This window comes from Balaenoptera acutorostrata, chromosome 1, assembly GCF_949987535.1.
Source record: "Balaenoptera acutorostrata chromosome 1, mBalAcu1.1, whole genome shotgun sequence".
NCBI lineage: Eukaryota > Metazoa > Chordata > Mammalia > Artiodactyla > Balaenopteridae > Balaenoptera > Balaenoptera acutorostrata.
Window position 1 is genome coordinate 159,485,346 of NC_080064.1, and position 17,985 is coordinate 159,503,330.

General features: G+C 53.3%; 1 protein-coding gene across 13 annotated transcripts in view; it reads left to right on the forward strand.

The window, feature by feature from the left end:
• The window catches only part of NFASC (neurofascin), a 97,151-nt gene that overhangs the window by 63,077 nt on the left and 16,089 nt on the right, over positions 1-17,985 (forward strand). For 7 of the 13 annotated variants that reach the window (XM_028167773.2, XM_028167780.2, XM_007166187.3 and 4 more), the window contains 6 exons: positions 699-821; positions 1,934-2,107; positions 4,539-4,553; positions 10,009-10,239; positions 13,755-13,871; positions 15,052-15,204. In XM_028167773.2, the coding sequence (XP_028023574.2) occupies positions 699-821; positions 1,934-2,107; positions 4,539-4,553; positions 10,009-10,239; positions 13,755-13,871; positions 15,052-15,204 (813 nt within the window). Of the gene's footprint in view, positions 1-698; positions 822-1,933; positions 2,108-4,538; positions 4,554-10,008; positions 10,240-13,754; positions 13,872-15,051; positions 15,205-17,985 lie in introns of those variants that run through there. The other 6 variants (XM_028167803.2, XM_028167812.2, XM_057529951.1 and 3 more) reach the window with 5 other exon arrangements.

Here is a 17,985-nt window from a genome sequence, read left to right on the forward strand (position 1 = left end):
CACTCCTCTTGAACCAGCCGGGCAGTGGCTTTGCCCTCTTCTGTTTCTCCTTTCTCCCTTCTTAACTATTATTTTCCCCATTCTTCTTCTCTTCCTGCTTTGTCCTCTCCTCTGTTCTCCCCTCTTGTCTCTGTATTCCTGTCTCCCCTCCTCGTCTGGTTTTCATTACCAGCCGCTCCCCATCGCTCGTGCTCTTGGCACCATCCACATGCTCCGTCATGGGTTTCTCTCTCTTCACCCCTGAACCCGGCATTCTCAGCCCAGAGGCCAGGGCTGATGCTTGGACCCAGTGGTGAGAATCCTTGTCTGAGGACTGGGAACTGCAGCCTCTATTACCAAACGGCTAACATTGGTTCCCTGCCTTGGGAATGACTGCCCAACTTGGAGGTTTCTTTGCAGGATCAGAGCCTAACGTGTTGAATCCAGGGTAGTTGCTAAAGAAGAACTTGACTGACTTCTTCCCCGTGTAAACCGAGTCTGAGCCATGCTTGTCCTAGATCTGGGGAAACGCCATCCTGGATGGGGCGATGGGCGCTGGCCACCTCGTAGTTCTCTGGGTTCTGGCTTAACAGTGATCCAGCACGGGGGTTGCCCAGAGGTCAATGCCTTCATACTTGTGCTTTGTTTTTTGTGTTTTCTTCATCTTGCCCGCCCCTCTTCTCTCCCCCATCTCCCCCACTCTCTCCTCCTTCCCCAAGTACCCAGTGCCCCCAGGCGTTTCCGAGTCCGGCAGCCCAACCTGGAGACAATCAACCTGGAATGGGATCATCCAGAACACCCCAATGGGATCCTGACTGGATATACTCTCAAATACGTGGCCTGTACGTTCTGCCCTTCTTTCTCTTGGATAACCTGAGAATCAGAAACCCCATTCTCAACACTTTTCCTAAGGAATCAAGGTAGAAAGCCTATGGGTACAGAGGTCATTGTGGAGGGATAGAGGGGCCAGGGAAAAAGTTTCCTGTAGGGTTAGGGGAGGCAAGTGAGACCCAATCCCTGCTCTCCTGACACAGCTCCTCCTGCAGGGAGCTTCCAGTCGGCCCGGTGAGACAAAGGGGACTTCTGGTTTGATGAGGGATTCAACCCCTGCCCTCAGGAATCTTAGAGTGTCTAACACCTACAAGTCTAGGAGAGAAGTTTCCTTACCTGATGGACCTTCCATCCGATGGGGCAGATAGTATGTGCATAGGAATCCACACGACACTGACACTCAGGGACACCTTAATAAGATGCCATTTATGGTAAGGCAGCTGTATGTAGAGCTGCCATGGAATTTGGAGTGGCTCAGTCAGGAGCCTGGGTCGGGACGACCTCACCTAAAGAGTTCAGCATCACCAGGCAGGGACAGGAGTGTCATTCATTTGAAAAACTTTAAGTCTTCTAAAGTGGGTGATGTTGTGCCTCAATGTGAAGCTCAAAGGACAGGTATTGTGCTGTTAAGGATTTTAATAGCCAGCTGTGTACTTGTATGTGGTTCTGAATCCATCTCTGTACCTGACCTTCCCCCTTTGAGGTATTTTACAAAGGAGGCCTTTTACAAAGGAGGCATTAACAACGAAAAGCTCTAGTGGTTTTGCCCTAGTTCTGTTTGAAAGGAAAAAAGGAACTTCAAGTTCTGTCCTTGTTGAAAAGGCTTGAGGATTAAAAATTGAATCTTTCAGAATCAGCCACATAACTTTGCATTGAGCTGGCGATAATGAGATCAGTGAAAAAGTGTTACCCTGGTGCGTCATCAAAGAGCCGGAAAGGAGTTCTTGCACAGCCCTCGGCCTTTGAATCATCTCCCTCCCCTGAGTCCTTAAGATCACGGGCAGGTTCCACGGGTTCCCTTCCCAACAGAGTCGGGAAGACTTCGTCCTTCCAGCTGCAGATTATATAACCCATCATGGTCAATGTTGCTAAAGTTCAATTCCACTTACCTGTCTCTCCCCAGTTAATGGAACCAAAGTAGGAAAGCAGATAGTGGAAAACTTCTCTCCCAATCAGACCAAGTTCACGATGCAAAGAGCAGACCCCGTGTCGCGCTACCGCTTTTCCCTCAGTGCCAGGACGCAGGTGGGCTCTGGGGAAGCAGTCACAGAGGAGTCACCAGCACCCCCGAATGAAGGTAGGTGCACTGCGGCAGCCTCGGGGCAAATGGTCCCGGGGAATTCAGATGCCTAGAGAAACACGGACTGGGCCTCTGGCCGCCCCGGCCTCTTGGGATGGAGAGGCTGCAGGCCCTCGAGCCCTCCAGAGGAGGGAGCCACCCTGTGTGCTGAGAGGTAGGTACCGGCGATGTATCTGGAAAACACATCTTCTTACTGTTGCAATCAGACCTGGATCCCCACTTGGCCTTGACTTGCTCATCTACTTAACATCTGTCATCTTTCCTTCTGGTGGGGGAATAGGGAAGAGAGTGTGAATCGTAGCTGAGTTGAAGGGATGAGAGAAAGCGTGCTGGAAGTAAATGTGCTCACGAACTCCAAAGAGTAGTGAAGATGCTCGCCTAGTGAGGGAGGCAGCGGTACTATGGAGACCGCCCCGTGAGGGCTCTGGGGGTGCCCCTTCTTCTCTCTTGGTGGCGCCGAGAAGAGAGGGGAACAGCTGTGACTGAAGCTAGTTGCCGGGACCATGAGTAGAGCAGGAGGTGTAGTCCCTCCTTGCAGCCTGAATTGAGGGAGTTGTCAGGCTGAGGAGAGGAAAGGGGGTTTGGAAACAGTCATTTGCCAAACCAGCTCCACAGAGAGCACATGAGTTCCTCTCCTGGGTTCTGGCATCTAGCAGCGTCGCACCCCGCCCCAGAGCTGCGCCTGCCTGAGAACTCCACTAGAGGGGGCTCCAGGCCCATCTGCACACGTGCTGGCTTCCAGGAACCTCTCGGGCAGGCGAGCGTCTAGAAGCCTCGATATTGGTAGATCCCCTATGACAGCGGGTGGGGGGCTCTGCCTCTCCAGAGGTACCATGGTCTCTTCAAAGGCCATTTCTTGAGCACCCACAACATGAGGTGCCAGACGCTGTACCCAAAACAAGGGATATAAAGCTAATAAGCTCACACAGTCTAGAAGGAGGGACATCCACAGGAATATCTAATTGTAATTCACCATGAGCTGTGTATGTTTAGATGGCAGAAGTGCAGTGGCTGTGCAGGGGAGGAGGGTTGATTCTACAAGGGAAGACTTCAAAGAACGGGTGATGTGATTAGGAATCCTTGAAGCTGACAACAGGTTATCCTGTCTAGTGCTTTCCCCAGAAGGCTGAGGTCCGGTGGCCTGACCCTGGCCTGATTGGACCTCCTGAGCACCCGTACCCCCAACCCAGGAGAGGAGCAGTGCTTCCAGACCCTGCAGCCTCTGCTGCCTTACCCCAGGCTCCCAGTGCAGCTTCATAAGCAGCCCTGCATCCCTCCCCAGGCCCCACTTCCCTGGCCAGCAGGCCGGCACTGAAGCAGAGAGGAGAGGGGGCAGGCAGAATGTAGAGAAAGGCTGACAGTGCTTTGTCTCTACCTCTCTGCTCTTGTAAACCAGGAGTGAGCTACACAATAAGCTCCCCTCCTAGTGCACCCTTCCAATCTCCTGGGGACTTGGGCAATTTATTAGGGCTGGGGGACTTTGAGTAAGTGGTTAATATATGCCTATTACCAAAGGCCAGGCCAGGGATGATGCACTATCTTGATTACTTAATTCTGTAAGGAGATACATAAAGAGAGCCTCTTCTCCCTCCCCATCTCCCCCCCACTACAGAACATCAGATAAACAAAGCCCCGTTGCCCAGCCCCAGTGACCACCGCAGGGAAGGATCTTCAGCTCCAGGGGACAAGAGAACAAAGACTTTCTTCTCAACCTAGGGGTTTGCAGCAAATTCAGGAATTCCTTTTAGGGCTCTCAGGCCCCAGTTGAGTTTCTTACTTCATACAATACAGCGGGGCAGCAGGACAGCAGGACAGTGGCTCCGGGCTCCAGTCCATCACATGCCCCAGCCTTCCGAGGCTGAGCTGGTGTGGGGAGCGTTCAGCCGAATGCGCTCCCCCCCACCCCCACCCCCGACCCCAGCACTATTCAATGCCTGCCCCTGGGGATGAAGGAACCATCCTTTTGACAGGCGTTGATGTCCTCCTAAACCACCTGTACCTTATGCCCTCAATTCCTGGCATCACTGAGGGTTACCCAGACTCCTTCACCCCAGCCCAGCTAGGAAAGGACACACCCTCTGAGAAAGACCTGGGAACATAGCACTCGAGGTGGACTGTTTCTGCTGCCACCTCTTAGATGTCCTTGAGTAGAGGCAGAAGCGAGTATATTAGAAAGGTTCCCAAGACCCAGGAAAGTTTTCCATAGGAACATGCCAGATCCCAGTGGAGTTGAACATGATCCCCGAACACCAGGTGGCATCCTCAGGGCTGTGACCAGCACTTGGCCACACCGTCTGGGTCAGATTTGAGCCAGAACCTTCTCTGTCCTGTGATTGCTTGTCTTGTCGTTTCACCTGTGCTGTTTTCTCTTCCCTCTCGTTCTTTCGCCCTCTTCCTCTCTGGCTATCTTGGGCGCTGTGTTCTGAAGCTGCTCCAACCGCAGGTACCGTACCAGCAGCAGGGGTAATGGGCATGGCATGGGGCAATGCAGGTGGAGTCCAGCCCAGCCAGAGCGGAGAAGGAGGGAGAGGCTTGGGGTGAAAGCATGCTCCGGACTCACCCTTTCAGTGGCTGGGGAGCCAGACTCTCCAGGAGGATGTATGTGGAGGATGGGACCAGAGGAGATCAAACGCATTCTCCTCCCTTCGCTAGAGAAGGAGGCTGGCTTAGAAGGGGCCCCACATGCATAGGCTGCAGACCTGTCCTCTGGAGCTGCAGCTTTCTCTGAAGCTGAGTGATTACTTCCCCTGAGCCACCTGGGGCCTTGCCCAGGCTTGACATCTCAGAGCACAGAGAAAGGGTCCACAGCCCTTGGGTGGCCAGCTGCGCCCTAGAAGGAGTGGGGGCAGCTGGCTCCTGTCTCCTGGTCAGGCTGCCATCCCCTGAAAGGGTGGCCTGTGGGTGAGCACGCCGTGCATGCTGGCCTTGCATGCTGCATGGGGCCTGGCACCAGCTCTGCCATCCCCCATGGCTTGTAGTCAGTGAGAACGAGTCTGCATGTCCCAGGATGGGGCCAGGTGCCCCGGGACCTGGAGTCTCAGTGGGCGCCATGCGCTGATTGCCCACTCACCCCTCAGAAACCCAGCTTCTCAGAGTCTTGGATGTTAAGAGCAGTGTCCACTCTTGGGGTCTGGGAGGTGGACGCACAGTGAGGAGTTGGGCAGGCAGGTCTGCAGCAGGAGGTGACCTGCTAGCCAAGGTCCTTGTCTCAAGTCCTCATGTTGTGGGTTTGAGGAACATCACCACCGAAGGCCGGTCCTCAAGCTGGAGGAACTAGGCAGGGGCCCCAGGGTGCCTTCCGCTGCCCTCCTTCGAGGCAGAACCAAGGCTCTAGGGCAAGGGTTTGCCAGAGCCTTCTCAGGCTCTAGGCAGCAGGGAGAGCCGCGAGCCAGGTGAGGAACTGGAGGGTTGGCTTAGGAAGAGGACGCCACCCTACCCGGTTTGGTTCCCCTCCACCTTCGCTCATTTACCGCCCCCCGCCCCGCCATTTTAGGTTGATTCTGTTTCTGTTGCGCACCCTGCTTCCTTTGTTTGCGTTTGCTCCACCGGTCAGATCTGGGTGGTGCGCTGCCATCATCCTTCCCACCCCCAGTCCTCTCCATCCCCAGTCCTCTCCATCCCCCCGCCCCCAAATAACCCAGGCCAGCAGGGGCCAGTGCCTCCCCACCTCTGCTGGGATGTGAGGCAGAGAGGTGTCCTGGGCCTGGAGACCGGGAGAAAGACATCCTTGCAGTCTGGGAGTGGCCCTAACTTCCTGATTCAAGTTTGCATAAGGGTTTCCCCGGGACTATTATAGCAGGTGCTCAGGGCAGCCGAAGCGACTTAGTGGAGATGGAAGGGGAGATGCAGGGAGGGTACCACATGAATCACCTAGAAGCTCTTTGGTCAAGCAGCTTGCAGTCCACCTTCCCCATTCTGGCACCCAGGACCCAAAGCAGGTGGATCTGGTCGCGGGGAGTATGCTTTGCTCTGTGGGCATCCGTGCCAGTCTGTGCTGCCCCTCTCGTGTGTGGCAGGTATGAGGGGGATGGATGTCATTCCAAACACCCCACTTCCTACTTCTCGTTTAGGAAAGATACCAGCTCACCCTGGTGTGCAGAGGGTGCCAGGGCCTCTGTCCATCTGTCAGATGTGTTTCCTAGGCTCCAGCTTCCATGTGACATGGTGGTAGAGGCACAACGTGCATCTTGGTAAATGAGCTGTGCTGGTAACATCAGCTGTTCCCAGCCTTAAATGCATAAGAACCTCCTGCACAATCTGCAGGTGCAAAGTGATGGCGCCCAGGTTCTATACTGCTGACGTGGGCCTAGAGTCCAGCCCACTGCTCCCTTCCCTCTCATCTTCTCCAAATGTGGGCATTTTCCCCCCCCAGACTGATCTGTTCCTATCTCACCCGGTAAAGATAATCCCTCTCATGCACCCATATCTGCAGTCTCTTAGGGTTGCTGCCCATCTGTCCTGGCCATCTGTGATTTGGCCAGGGTAGTCCATGCACCAAGTGGACATTTTTGGACTGAGCCCTCCACCTTGGAATGTCTGGAAACTGCTGTCCTTGTCTTTGACTCGGCTCAGATCTGCCAGTGTTTGGTGGGCAGCTCCATGGCAGGTTCTGGGCAACGAAAAGTGAATAAGAGACATGTTGTCTTAATTTTCTCCATCCCCTGCGTGGTGTCGCCCAAAACTCTGGTGGAGAACCCTTGGCCATAGCTGGGGTGCCTTCCCGTGTGCATTAGGTAACCCATTAGGTTGACACTGCCTTCAGGTAGGGGTCCTGTGCTTCCAGCTCCAGGCCCGCTGTGACTCCCCATTACTCTCGGTTGCCAGGCTGGTGGTCTCCACTGGGCAGTGACCAGGGTGGTTCTCCAGCCCATAGTTCCTGCTGTGGCTGAAGATGACACCCTAGCCCAGCAACGAGTCTGTCCAGCCTGTGGGCCACTCTGACTATAAGCCCCGCTTCTGGGCCTTATTCCCCATTTATCTGCTACCCCCACCCCGCCCCAGGGGTTGAAATCATCTGAATCCCCTTAGACCTGAGCGCTGGACAGTTTCCCGTGGAAAACCTGCCCTCCCCTCCCACCTATAACAACTCACTAACAATTCACTCACCTGACTCTTCTGTCCCTTCCCTCAGAGCCTTGCCTTCTTGCCTCTGCCCTCCCAGTCTCTCTGGCCCTGTCCAACCCTGGGACAATAGACCCAGCTAATGAGTAGGCCAGAGAGGATGCTGATTTACCAGCTGTGACCTCAGCCAGCCAAGGTGCCTTCTCCACTGTGCCTCCAGTGCTGGGGACCCTCTGGGAGGACGCCTGGGAAGTGCCTCCTTTCCTCCCACTCCCTTCTGGTCCCCTCTCACTAATACCTGATTGTTGCTGCTGAGCTGAAGGAAAAGCATCTAGGTAGCCATCATCAAAGAAAACCCTTCCTCCTGTCACACTTGGCAGAGGGAGGGGAGGAGAGTGTGGAAGCATCCTCAGTCATTGCTCATTCTTGTCCCTGCCCAGCAGGACCCAGGAAGAAACTCGCTCTAGCCTGGCCTCTCTCAGCATCTCCGTTTCTAGGGCTGCTCGCTGGAGCGCCCAGAGAAGCGTGTGGGCCTGGCTGTAGGCCCTGTGTGAGCATGAGCGTGTGTACCTGCTTGTATGAGGACCAGGGCCCACGTGAGAGTACGAATAGCTTCCGGGGGCTGGGAAATGCAGCACCACTGCGCGCATAGGAAGGGAAGCCCGCGTCTCTGCACTGCACAGAGTGGGATGATTTAACTTTAAAGGGATTTTCAGTTTTTTGATGACGCCTTTTAAATAGTCATAGCAAAGGGGAACCTTGTGAACATTGCACTTGCCAGAAATTATTAGAAAATACACTATTGATAAGGAGCCAAAGCAGAGCAGTCCTATCCAGATGGACAAAATAGCTTCTCAGGGTTCCTTCCAGCAGCTCAGAACAGCAGGAAAAGCCCATGTGTGTTCCATGGCCACCGGAACTGCCAGGCATCAGGCCTGAGAGGGAGCTCACGTTTGCCTTGTGGATCTCTCAGGCCCGTGTGTGTGTGTGTGTGTGTGTGTGTGTGTGTGTGTCTTGGTGGGTGGGATAGGCGGATTTCCTCAGGCTGAGCTCTTACAGCACTGAGCTTGCATTCCAGGCCTGGGGCCACCTTGGACTGAAATACATCCGTGAATACTGACTGTGAGAGGGAGAGTTTTTCCCACCGCACGTTCCCCCCCCCACCCCCCGCCCTTCCTGATGTCTGCGAGTTGACTGGGGTTTGGGGAATATAGCGCTGTCTGCCTTGACCTTGTCCAGGAATCTCTGGAATGCATGGGGCATAGTCAGCTGTCCAGTGTGACTTCTGTGGTCAGCACCCTCAGGCCCAATCATGCCTCTGATCTTACACATAGGGAAGTGACTGGGATCCCGGGAACAGTCCCTCCTTCTCTATGGGGACTTGTAATACTGGAGTCCCGGGGGAATGAAAGGGCTTTTGTTGGTCAGGCTCTTGTTGAGAAGACTTAGGATCTCTTGATTCTTTCTTGAGAAAGGCTTTCTGGCAATTTTCTCTCTGGTTCCCTCCCTGCCCTGGCTCCCTTCTGGAAAGTGGGGATAGTACTTTCCTGATCTTCTGCAGATTTGAGATAAGGTAGGATATCACTCTTCCTTGAAAGTTAGAGTTACCTACTTATGTCTTAACATCACTGCCTTCTGCCCATCAGCAGTGACACTAGAAAGTAGACTGTGGTCAGATCACAGGAGATAGAGGGCAAGGAGGAGAGGCAGCTCTGTCTCTCTCTGATTGGCCCATCATTCTCATACCCTCAGCTTTAGCAATACTGGAACTAAAGAGTAATAGGCCAGCCCTTTGTTTGTGTCCACAACCCTTCTGTAGAAGGAAAGACGGTCTATGGAAATGTTGTCACGGTAGACTTAGCCCCTTAGGGCTGACCAACAACAAAGGGTAGCTTTGGATGGGAGATGAGGAAGTAAGAGGTAGTGCAGATTTGAACTTCTCTGAAGATTTATGCAAAAGAGCAGCCCAGCCTGTGCCTCACTCGTGTCCTGGGATTTCTACATCTACTGTGCGCTGGGAAGATGGTGCTACTGAGCGCAGGCCACACTGTGAGTCCATCAGTGCCCTTCTTCCACATTCTAATCAAAGGGAAAGGGCTTCGGGTGCCCAGACCCCAGATGTCCTAGAGAGAAAGGCAGTTACTACAGGTCAGGATGGATTGAGGTAATCTGCAGGAAGGACCGTCGCTGGGCAGAGAAGAAGGGAGGAGAGGCCAGGGAATGAGCAAGAGCTGAGAACCTGGGGAGGTGGTGGCAGTGGAGGCAGGAAAGATGAACCAAGGTGCAAGTCTTGCCCACAGAGTGGGGATTGTTCTCCCTCTGTCACTGGGTTTGGGTGGTGGTAGAACTCAAGCAGGCAGGAGAGGGGGTAATTTTGGAGTGAATGGTTGGGAATGGCAGGCTTCCCGGTGCTCCTGCAGGACAGGGCCCCGCAACCTGCCCACCTCCAAGGCCGGGGCTCCAGGCCTGGACCCAAGTGGTGCTGCTTGGCCTGTGCTGGGTGGTGCTTGACCTGAGACTCCATGTCATCCCTGGGGTCTGAGTGATTTGGTATGCGTTCTGTCTTCATCACCGCCCTTGGCTGTGTGCATGCTGGTGCTTTGAGCCACACAGACCATGAGAAGAAAATGAAACACACAGGCTTCATTCTCTTCCCTTGCCATGGTCCTGTTCTCTTTCACGGCGACCTGTCTGACCCAGTCCATCCTGCTCGGGGAGGCTTCTGGTCACTAAGCTCCATCTCTTCTGCGGGCTGCCTGCCTTGCACGTGGGGCCGTGTGTCCAGGCTGGGGACGGCCACACCGACCAGACTTGGCTGTTTTACATTTCCCCCTTAGCTCCTCCCACGTCGCCCCCGACCACGGTGGGTGTGACGGGCACGGTGGGCAGTACTGATGCCACTGCCACTGCTGCCACCACTGAAGCCACAACAGTCCCCACCATCCCAACTGTCGCACCCTCCACCATCGCCACCACCACCGTCGCCACAACTACTGCAACCACTGCCGCCGCCACCACCACCACGGAGAGTCCTCCCACCACCACCAGGACTAAGATTCAAGAATCCGGTACTGCCCATCATCCGTGCTCCCGTCCCTCCACCCACAGGCTTCCCCAGATAGGAGGGGGGTCTGAGATGGTGCTGGTCAACACCTCCCTTTGTTTCCGCTTTGAAAGCACAGGAGGCTGGATTCTCAGTCTGGTGGCCTAGAGGCACAGAGCACCTGCCCCTGTGGTGGCCTCCACTGCTCAGAGCCCCTGTCCTAACCTCGGATCCCTGTTCTTTAACAGAGGGCCCCCAGGCCCCAGACTGTAGGGCTGCCTCCAACCACACGCTGAGGGATCAGCTTAGGGCTGAGCGCTCCAGAAGGGGGAGAGTGGGGAAGGAAAGGGCCTGACGCTGGCCAACCAGCCTGAGAAGGCTTCCTGTCTCCGCCATGATGCCCCAGCCTTGCAGCAGAGGGCGAGGAGTGGGGAGTGGCCAGCCATGCCAGGCAGCTCTGTCCCCAGAACCCTCCGCCTCCCTTGCACCTCTCCCCGAAAGGCGCACTTATAGACTTTTCTAGTCAGAGCTTCCAGGCAATGGTATTACCCAGGAGTCCTGTAATGCCAGAGAGTCCTCTGTGGCTCTCCCCACGCCCCCAGATACACACACGGAGGGAAAACCGCAGCCTTTCTAGGGGCCCGTGGTAAGAATCGATCCCAGGGCTGGCCTGCTGAGCCCAGAGAATGTGCTGTTCCTGCATCACGCAGCCAGGCCAGGAAGCGCTGTTCTTCCAGCATGAGGAGACCCCTTCGGGAATCCAGCAGTACTTCTAAGAACTGACATCAAACACTCTTATTACCACGGAGGGGAGGGCCTCTAGCTTGTGGGGCCCACAGGCCAGCTGTAAAGTCAGCACGATGTAGCCGGCACGGCTGGCAGGAAGCACCCAGAACCCTCCTCCAGCAGCTGTAGAATTGTAGGCCCCCTCTGTTTCCTGGGCAAGTCCCTTCGCCTTCCAAGGCCTCACTGTCACCCATCCCACCCCTCTTCTCTCAGCACTTGAATGAGGATAGAGGCTTAATGCATGTGTGAGTATCTTCTTTAATCCAATTACATGGAGTTGTGTGAGCCATAAGGGGAGACACGTGATACGTAGCTGACATTATGCTCCTCAGACCTTGAAAACACTGATTTGCTTTAAAGCTGCAATAACGAGAATTTAAACAGCATGCTCTGTAGGGAAAAGTTGGCTGAGAGAAACCTGCTAGGCTATGGGAAGCTGCCACTGGCAGTTTGGTGTTGGGTGTTCTTTGGGTCCACAGTGAGGCTTCTTTTGCATTCAGATGGGCCTCCGTGCCCCACTTTAATGCTCCGAGTTCACAGAAGAGATGTACCAAGAATGAAGACAGGGAGTGGGTCTTGCTCCTTCTGGAAGGATTGGCCTTGCTGCCACAGAGGACTAGCCTATGGACTCCCACATCCCAACTGCTAACTGAGCCTGAGATGCTGCGGGGGCCTGGCCACACTCTGACCTTATCCTTACAGCTCAGGGGCTCCCCTCAACATCCTCATCTCCCTCAATGCAGCAGAGTGGCTCTGTTGTCCAGGATTTTCAAAATGAAAGTTCATCTTTATCGTGTCTTACAACTTAGGACAAAATGTTTCCTAAGTTTACTTTTTTGGGTGGTGAAATGGGACTTTTTCTCTGTCCTTAACTTGTCTTTTTCAGATTTCAAGGGATACTCCTTAAGTCTCACATCCCAGGAGCTGACAGGATAATCCATGCTTCCCATCACTTCTTCCTCTTGTTTTTATAGTAATTGATAGCTTTCCTTCTTGGCGCCTTTCTTTGAGCTTTTCTCTTCTTTAGTGATCGTCATCTTGGTCTCTCTAGATGGCAGTGCCTTCTTCCAGCTCCCACCTCTAAATCATTTTGGTTTCCCATTGCTTGACCTTATCTAATAGTGCCCCAATCTCCATTACCTTTAAGACAGTCAGATTTGGGCCAGGGTTGTATTGGTGGTCAGACTGTCTAAACCCAAATCCTTTGGCTATTTCCGGGGCCCAGGGCTGAGGAGGAAAAATCTCAAGTCCCCAAATCATAACTGATCATAATTCATTCCCACTAGAAAGAGCCATGAGATTCTAAGGAGCTGGGATTTGGGCTGAGTTAAAGCAGCCAATACAGTGGAAACCTTTGGCAGATCAGTAAAGAAGGCTGCCTTCTGCCTTCCCCACGGAGAATGCCGGTGCCATCAATGGACTCTCTTCCTAAAATGAATCATATTCACCTGGGGCAACTGACAACTGACAAGGTTGTAGTAGAGAAGGTGTTTCTTTGAAGGGGAGACCAGGAGATCTTTTATCACTTCCCCAGCCCTGCAGACTCAGTCACATGTCAAATAGATAATGAATAAATGCATCACAAATGTACTCTATTCATTTATTTTTGACAAGTGAGTCGGTGAGAGTGCCCCCTTGCATGCTAATAAAATATAGAGGAGCCACACTTGTAAAGTCTTTGAAATATAAGGCTTCATGCTACTATTCCACTATTAAATCTTTGCTGGGAAATGGGGTAATCAGACCGCTGGGATGCCTGAAAAATGATTACGTTTGAAGATTAGTGCCATTCTCCTGTCCACAGGCTGTGGTTTCAGACAGGGTGATGGCTTTGATAAAGTAGCTCCCAGCTCATAGGAACTAGATAATTAATGTCTTCTGTGTTACATAGAGATCAGGCCTCAAAGATACAGTGCTGAGAAGACAACAGAGCAGGATTCTTCTGGTATCTGGACCACTGAACGTTGGGTGTCAAGAAGGAGTTATCTTCTCTGGTCCCCTCTAGCCCATGAAAGGGAGAGGAAAGATTCGTACTGTCTCTGCTTGGGGACCTGGGGTTTTAGGCCCCAAGTCCCCTTAGAGAATCTGAGGCCATTGTTCAGTAATTCAGCATCTTGTTGACCAAGAATGACCCCAGGGGCTCCTCAGACCAGAGTCACCCGTGTAGGTTGCCATTCTCCACCTCCAGTTTCAGGATGCCATTAAGGCTTTCCCCTGTTTGGTCCTGTCCTTTCTGCAAATCTCATCATGACTCTCGAGTGGCTTTTCAAGATACCCTCTCTCCTTCCTGTAGAATGTCTATAGTTGAGGGGAACTGGCACAACTCTCCCGCCCCATCTGCATCCTAGCTAATGGGGCTTTTCACCGGCCCCTTTCGCTGCACTGTTCAAATCCACGACAAGGGACCTAAACAGGGAATAAACCCAGGTTAGAGCCTCCAATGGCTTGGATCAAAGCCACTCTTTCATTCCTACTCCCACCTACGTGGACACATAGGTTCCGGCTCTCCCTCACGTTACGGGTCCTCCTGACTGTACTTGCTCGTACATAGCCTGGCTACCAAGGCTGCAGCTTGGAGCTCCGTCGGGCCCTGTACACAGCCACTTCCTACTCTCCCCTTTCCTAGCTGCCCGTGTGTGTGTGTGTGTGTGTGTGTGTGTGTGTGTGTGTGTGTGTGTGTGTGTGTGTGTGTGCGTGCGTCTCCGGTGCTACCTCCCTCCTCACCACTAACTCCTCTTCTAACCCCCCCACCAGCCCCCGATGAGCAGTCCATCTGGAACGTCACAGTGCTCCCCAACAGTAAATGGGCCAACATCACCTGGAAGCACAATTTCGGGCCCGGAACTGACTTTGTGGTTGAGTACATCGACAGTAAGCATTCTTTGCGGGTGGCGGAGATGCCATTAAAGAGATCCCATGCGCTCCCTCAGGCTCAGGGAGGCCTTCCAGCCGATTCATTGTGGCTTAACGAAGTCACCATGTGCTCAGGCAGCAGCGCGGTAGGAAGAGCAGACTCGAGGAGGAGGAAGGGGTTTCTGCGGCCGTTAGTGAAGGTCCAGGGGTGCCTTGCGGCGGGGGCGGCCTGGGTGAGGGGCCCTTCGTCCATTTCCTGCCCAGGATGAGGGTTCTGGTGGCCCCCAGATGAGCCAGATCTCACCTTTGCTTGGATCTCCTTAATTCAGGATCCAGATTCTCAGCAGTCTCCCCTAGACAGGTTGGGCCAGTCCAGACTTGGGGTTCAGCTGTGCTTTGCTCACAGAGGGTCACTAGCTGCTCACAGGTCAGAGACACCGTCCAGTGTCCCTCGTCTCAGCTGGTGGCTCGAGCTGAGCTGTTCATTCTTTACTGGATCTTGGGAGCAAGCGTCCAGATTTGTGAGGCTGTACAGTGTGGTCAGGCTGTCTGCCTTCTCTGAGTGAAGGCCCCTGTTCCTGAGGGCTCAGACCCACCGTGCTGGCCTATTTGGCTTGTGCTGGAAATCCACCCGAAGCTCTTTGAGGGAGAACAAAGCCAACTCTTAGTTGTCTGCGGTTGGAGAGAGATTCACATCCACAGAATCCAGAATTCCTAGTTTGGTCCGTACTTTTTCAGACACCCAGGCACTCGCTTCTCCTGATGTGTGAGTTCACCACGCAGCGAGAAATGAGAGGGGAAACCAGGAGTGAGAGCTGAGAAGCAGAGGCCGTCTGGCCTCCGGTTACTGTGAGGGATGCTGACTGGCTCTCTGACCCTCTCCAGGTTAACGGAGCGCTGGCTGACACCCTGAGAGCTTAAGGAAGCAGGTCATGATGTGCTAAGTGCTTAAGACTGGGGTGAGGACAGAAAACTTTAGGAGAGGGAACAGTGTCCTAGGCTGCAGGGCCATTGTGTAGGAGAGTCAGCATGTGAGAAAGCTGGTGGAGCTGCCCGGTGACCTCCAGGTCTGCAAGACAGCCTGGCCCCTTCCCCCACCCTCCATGCTTCTACCTTTGACAGGTGCCCAGGAGCCTAAGCACTGCCTCTCCAGCTCCTCGTGCCCAGCCTTAGGCTGACTGAGGTTTCTGTTCCCCAGGCAACCGTACGAAAAAAACTGTCCCTGTTAAGGCCCAGGCCCAGCCCATACAGCTGACAGACCTCTATCCCGGGATGACATACACGTTGCGAGTTTATTCCCGGGACAACGAGGGCATCAGCAGTACCGTCATCACCTTTATGACCAGTACAGGTGAGAGGGGATCTGGCCTGGCCGTCCCCTACAAGCATGGGGCATGTTGTTCTCATTGTCGGCTTCCTGCTTGTCTCTTCTCCTCGGAAAGAAGACTCATCCTCCCATTCCTCACCTTGCATGACGTGGCTCGGCTCTTCTTATATGTCAGTCTGCAGCTCCCAGGAAGATAAAACGAGCCAAAAGTGCATGCCAGTAGATAGGAAACCATGCTTCTGACCCTGTGGGGATGAGTGGAATGTCAGAGGTGAACGGAGGTGTTGTAGAATGAGGGCAGGGGACACCACCTGGCCTCCACTGTGCTTGAACCACAAGGTCTTGGTGTATATGCAGACGTGGTCCCTGTATGTGGGTCAGGGGGCAGTGTGTCTCGGAGGCACAGGGGCTTCCTTCTCGCGCGTGGGGTTAGGGGATAGGCCACCCAAGGGTCTTGACCCAAAAATCCTCCCAGGAACCAAACCAAGGATCAGCATGTGTGTCACTGCCTTGCCACTGTCATCTGTTGTTTAAAAATTCGAAAGTGTGTTACACAAGTTGTTTTGGTTTAATTTTGCCCCAAGTTTGTCGTGGCTTAAAAGTAGTTGACCTTTGGTCGTACTGGGGAGGGGAAGAAGCTTTCTAAACCTAAAAGAGCTCTGGATCTATCAGGGCTGTGGATAGAGAAGCTTCTTCACTTATACCAACTGGGGCTCAGTAAAGGATACAAGGTTCAGAAATCTCTCTGTTGGTCAGGGTGGCTGGCAGTCTGGAGACCGTGAGGACACTTGCTTGTTTGTCTGTGTGTCTCTTTAAAATCAGCCAGGCAAGCTAGCCAAGTGGCCAGTTTGCTAAGCCCTGGGGTAAGGATGAGTGTGGGGAAAGAGACTGAGAGAGGAAAGCACCAGTCCCTGCCTCAAGGCACGTCCTAATCAGATGCAGGTTACTAGACACAGGATAAAGGAAAAAACACACAATGGTTTATATGAACTTCTGAATGTGGACTTAAGTATGTTTTACTCTCCCTGTGCCTGGCTTGACGAGGCTGATCTCGGTAGCTTGCATCTTGAGAGTCACTGCCCATGTGTATAAGGGCCTCACTCCACCCCTTCTAGCCTGGTGCCTCCTGGTCTGGGCGTCCCGGCCTCCTCTGTGTGTCTCTGCCTGTCCTGTGCATGCCCATGCCATCAAGACTCGGGGAGTCTGAGAGTCCGGCTGCCCACTTGAGGCTAACCAGGCCAACTCAGGCAGGATGTCCGTGAGCAGCCAGGTCATCCTGGGAGCCAGGCCAGGGGACTGGACAGTTGACCAAGCAGAGCAGGTGGCCGGACTCTGTCTGACCCAGTCGGGGTCCCAAGCTGTTTCTCACCAGCGCGTGCGTTTGATTTTGCTCATTACAAACTTGAGTCCAGCACAGAGGCAGAAAGCGAAGATGAGATTTGAGGATAGCGTTCCATCCTAGGGATTGCAGCAAAAGCCAGCTCAGCCTGCTTTCAGACTTTGGCTTCTCCCAGAGCTGAGCCCTGGGACTGTGGGTGAGGGTTGGGGAGAAAGAGCCAGAGCGAAAAGGACCAGCCCCTGCCCTGGGGTATGTCCCAATCTGCTTTGAGATATGAAACATGCAATACAGAAAAATAATACTAATGATTGATAATACACTTCTGAATATTGACTCAGATGTTCATTTCTCTTTTCCTGTGGTTGCTATGGAGAAACTGATCCCATAACTTGCTTTCAGAGTGATTGAGGCCTTCAGCACTTGCATGTCTTCCCAGTTCCTCCCAGTGCAAGCTGGAGAGGGCAGGTATGACCCTCGCCCTGAGTACACACTGCTCACTTACCTCACTGGCTGGCTGGAAACGACTATGTGCAAACCACATAGAGAAGGAAAAGATTTCCACTTTCTGAAGTTCATGTGTGTCTGTGAGTGTGTGTTCAGATCCTTTGAAAACACACAAAGGAGTGGCTGGACTCCAAAGTCAAGTTCACACAATCTCCCAGGTCCCTGTGTCTCATCAAAGTAAGTTTATGATCATCTCTGGGCCCAACCACTAGTCATTTAGGCAACCACAGGCCATCACTGTAGTCTATAGACTCAAACATGCTACAGTGGTTCAGGCAGGAAATGGAAGAAAACCATAAGGAATGCTAACAAGCTCCCTGACTCTCACCAGAAAGATCCCACACGGGAAGTTAATCACCTTCTTGAAGCTTTTGAAGCCAAAGAGACCCAAGGGACCACAAACACATAACCCTGGACTCCAAGAGGCCTGCCAGCTCTTACATCCTGGGGCGGGTGGGATGGGGGCCTGACGGGGGCCAGCGAGACAGACAGCAAACTGCCTTAGACCTCAGGGACTCCGGGAGGAGGGACATTAGGGGACCTACTTGTATTTGGCCTCTTTCTGCTGTGTTTGGGAGAAACCCAGGATGGAGCGAGGTGAAGATGGAAAGGTGTAAAGTGACGCTTAAGTGAGAGCAGCCAAGCTAAACTGCATTTGAAGAAAGCCCATCCCTGTCATACTTGTTCATCTGCCCTATTTCTGAAATATAATTTTTTTGCTGACTTTGAGTGACTGGCCTCTCTCCAATGGCCAAACCAATTTCCTCCTGATTAGAGTTAGGAGTTATGGGAACTGTCTGCCTTGCAGGTGAATTGCCCATTTCTGAGCAGGATTGTAGGGTGTGGTGTGGAAGGCACACAAAATATGGCCTCTAGGCCAGAGTAAGAGTTATTAGGACCTGTGTATACCCAGTGAACAGGTGCTGTTCTGCTTCCGTTAGCTACAGCAAAGGTGGTGAGTG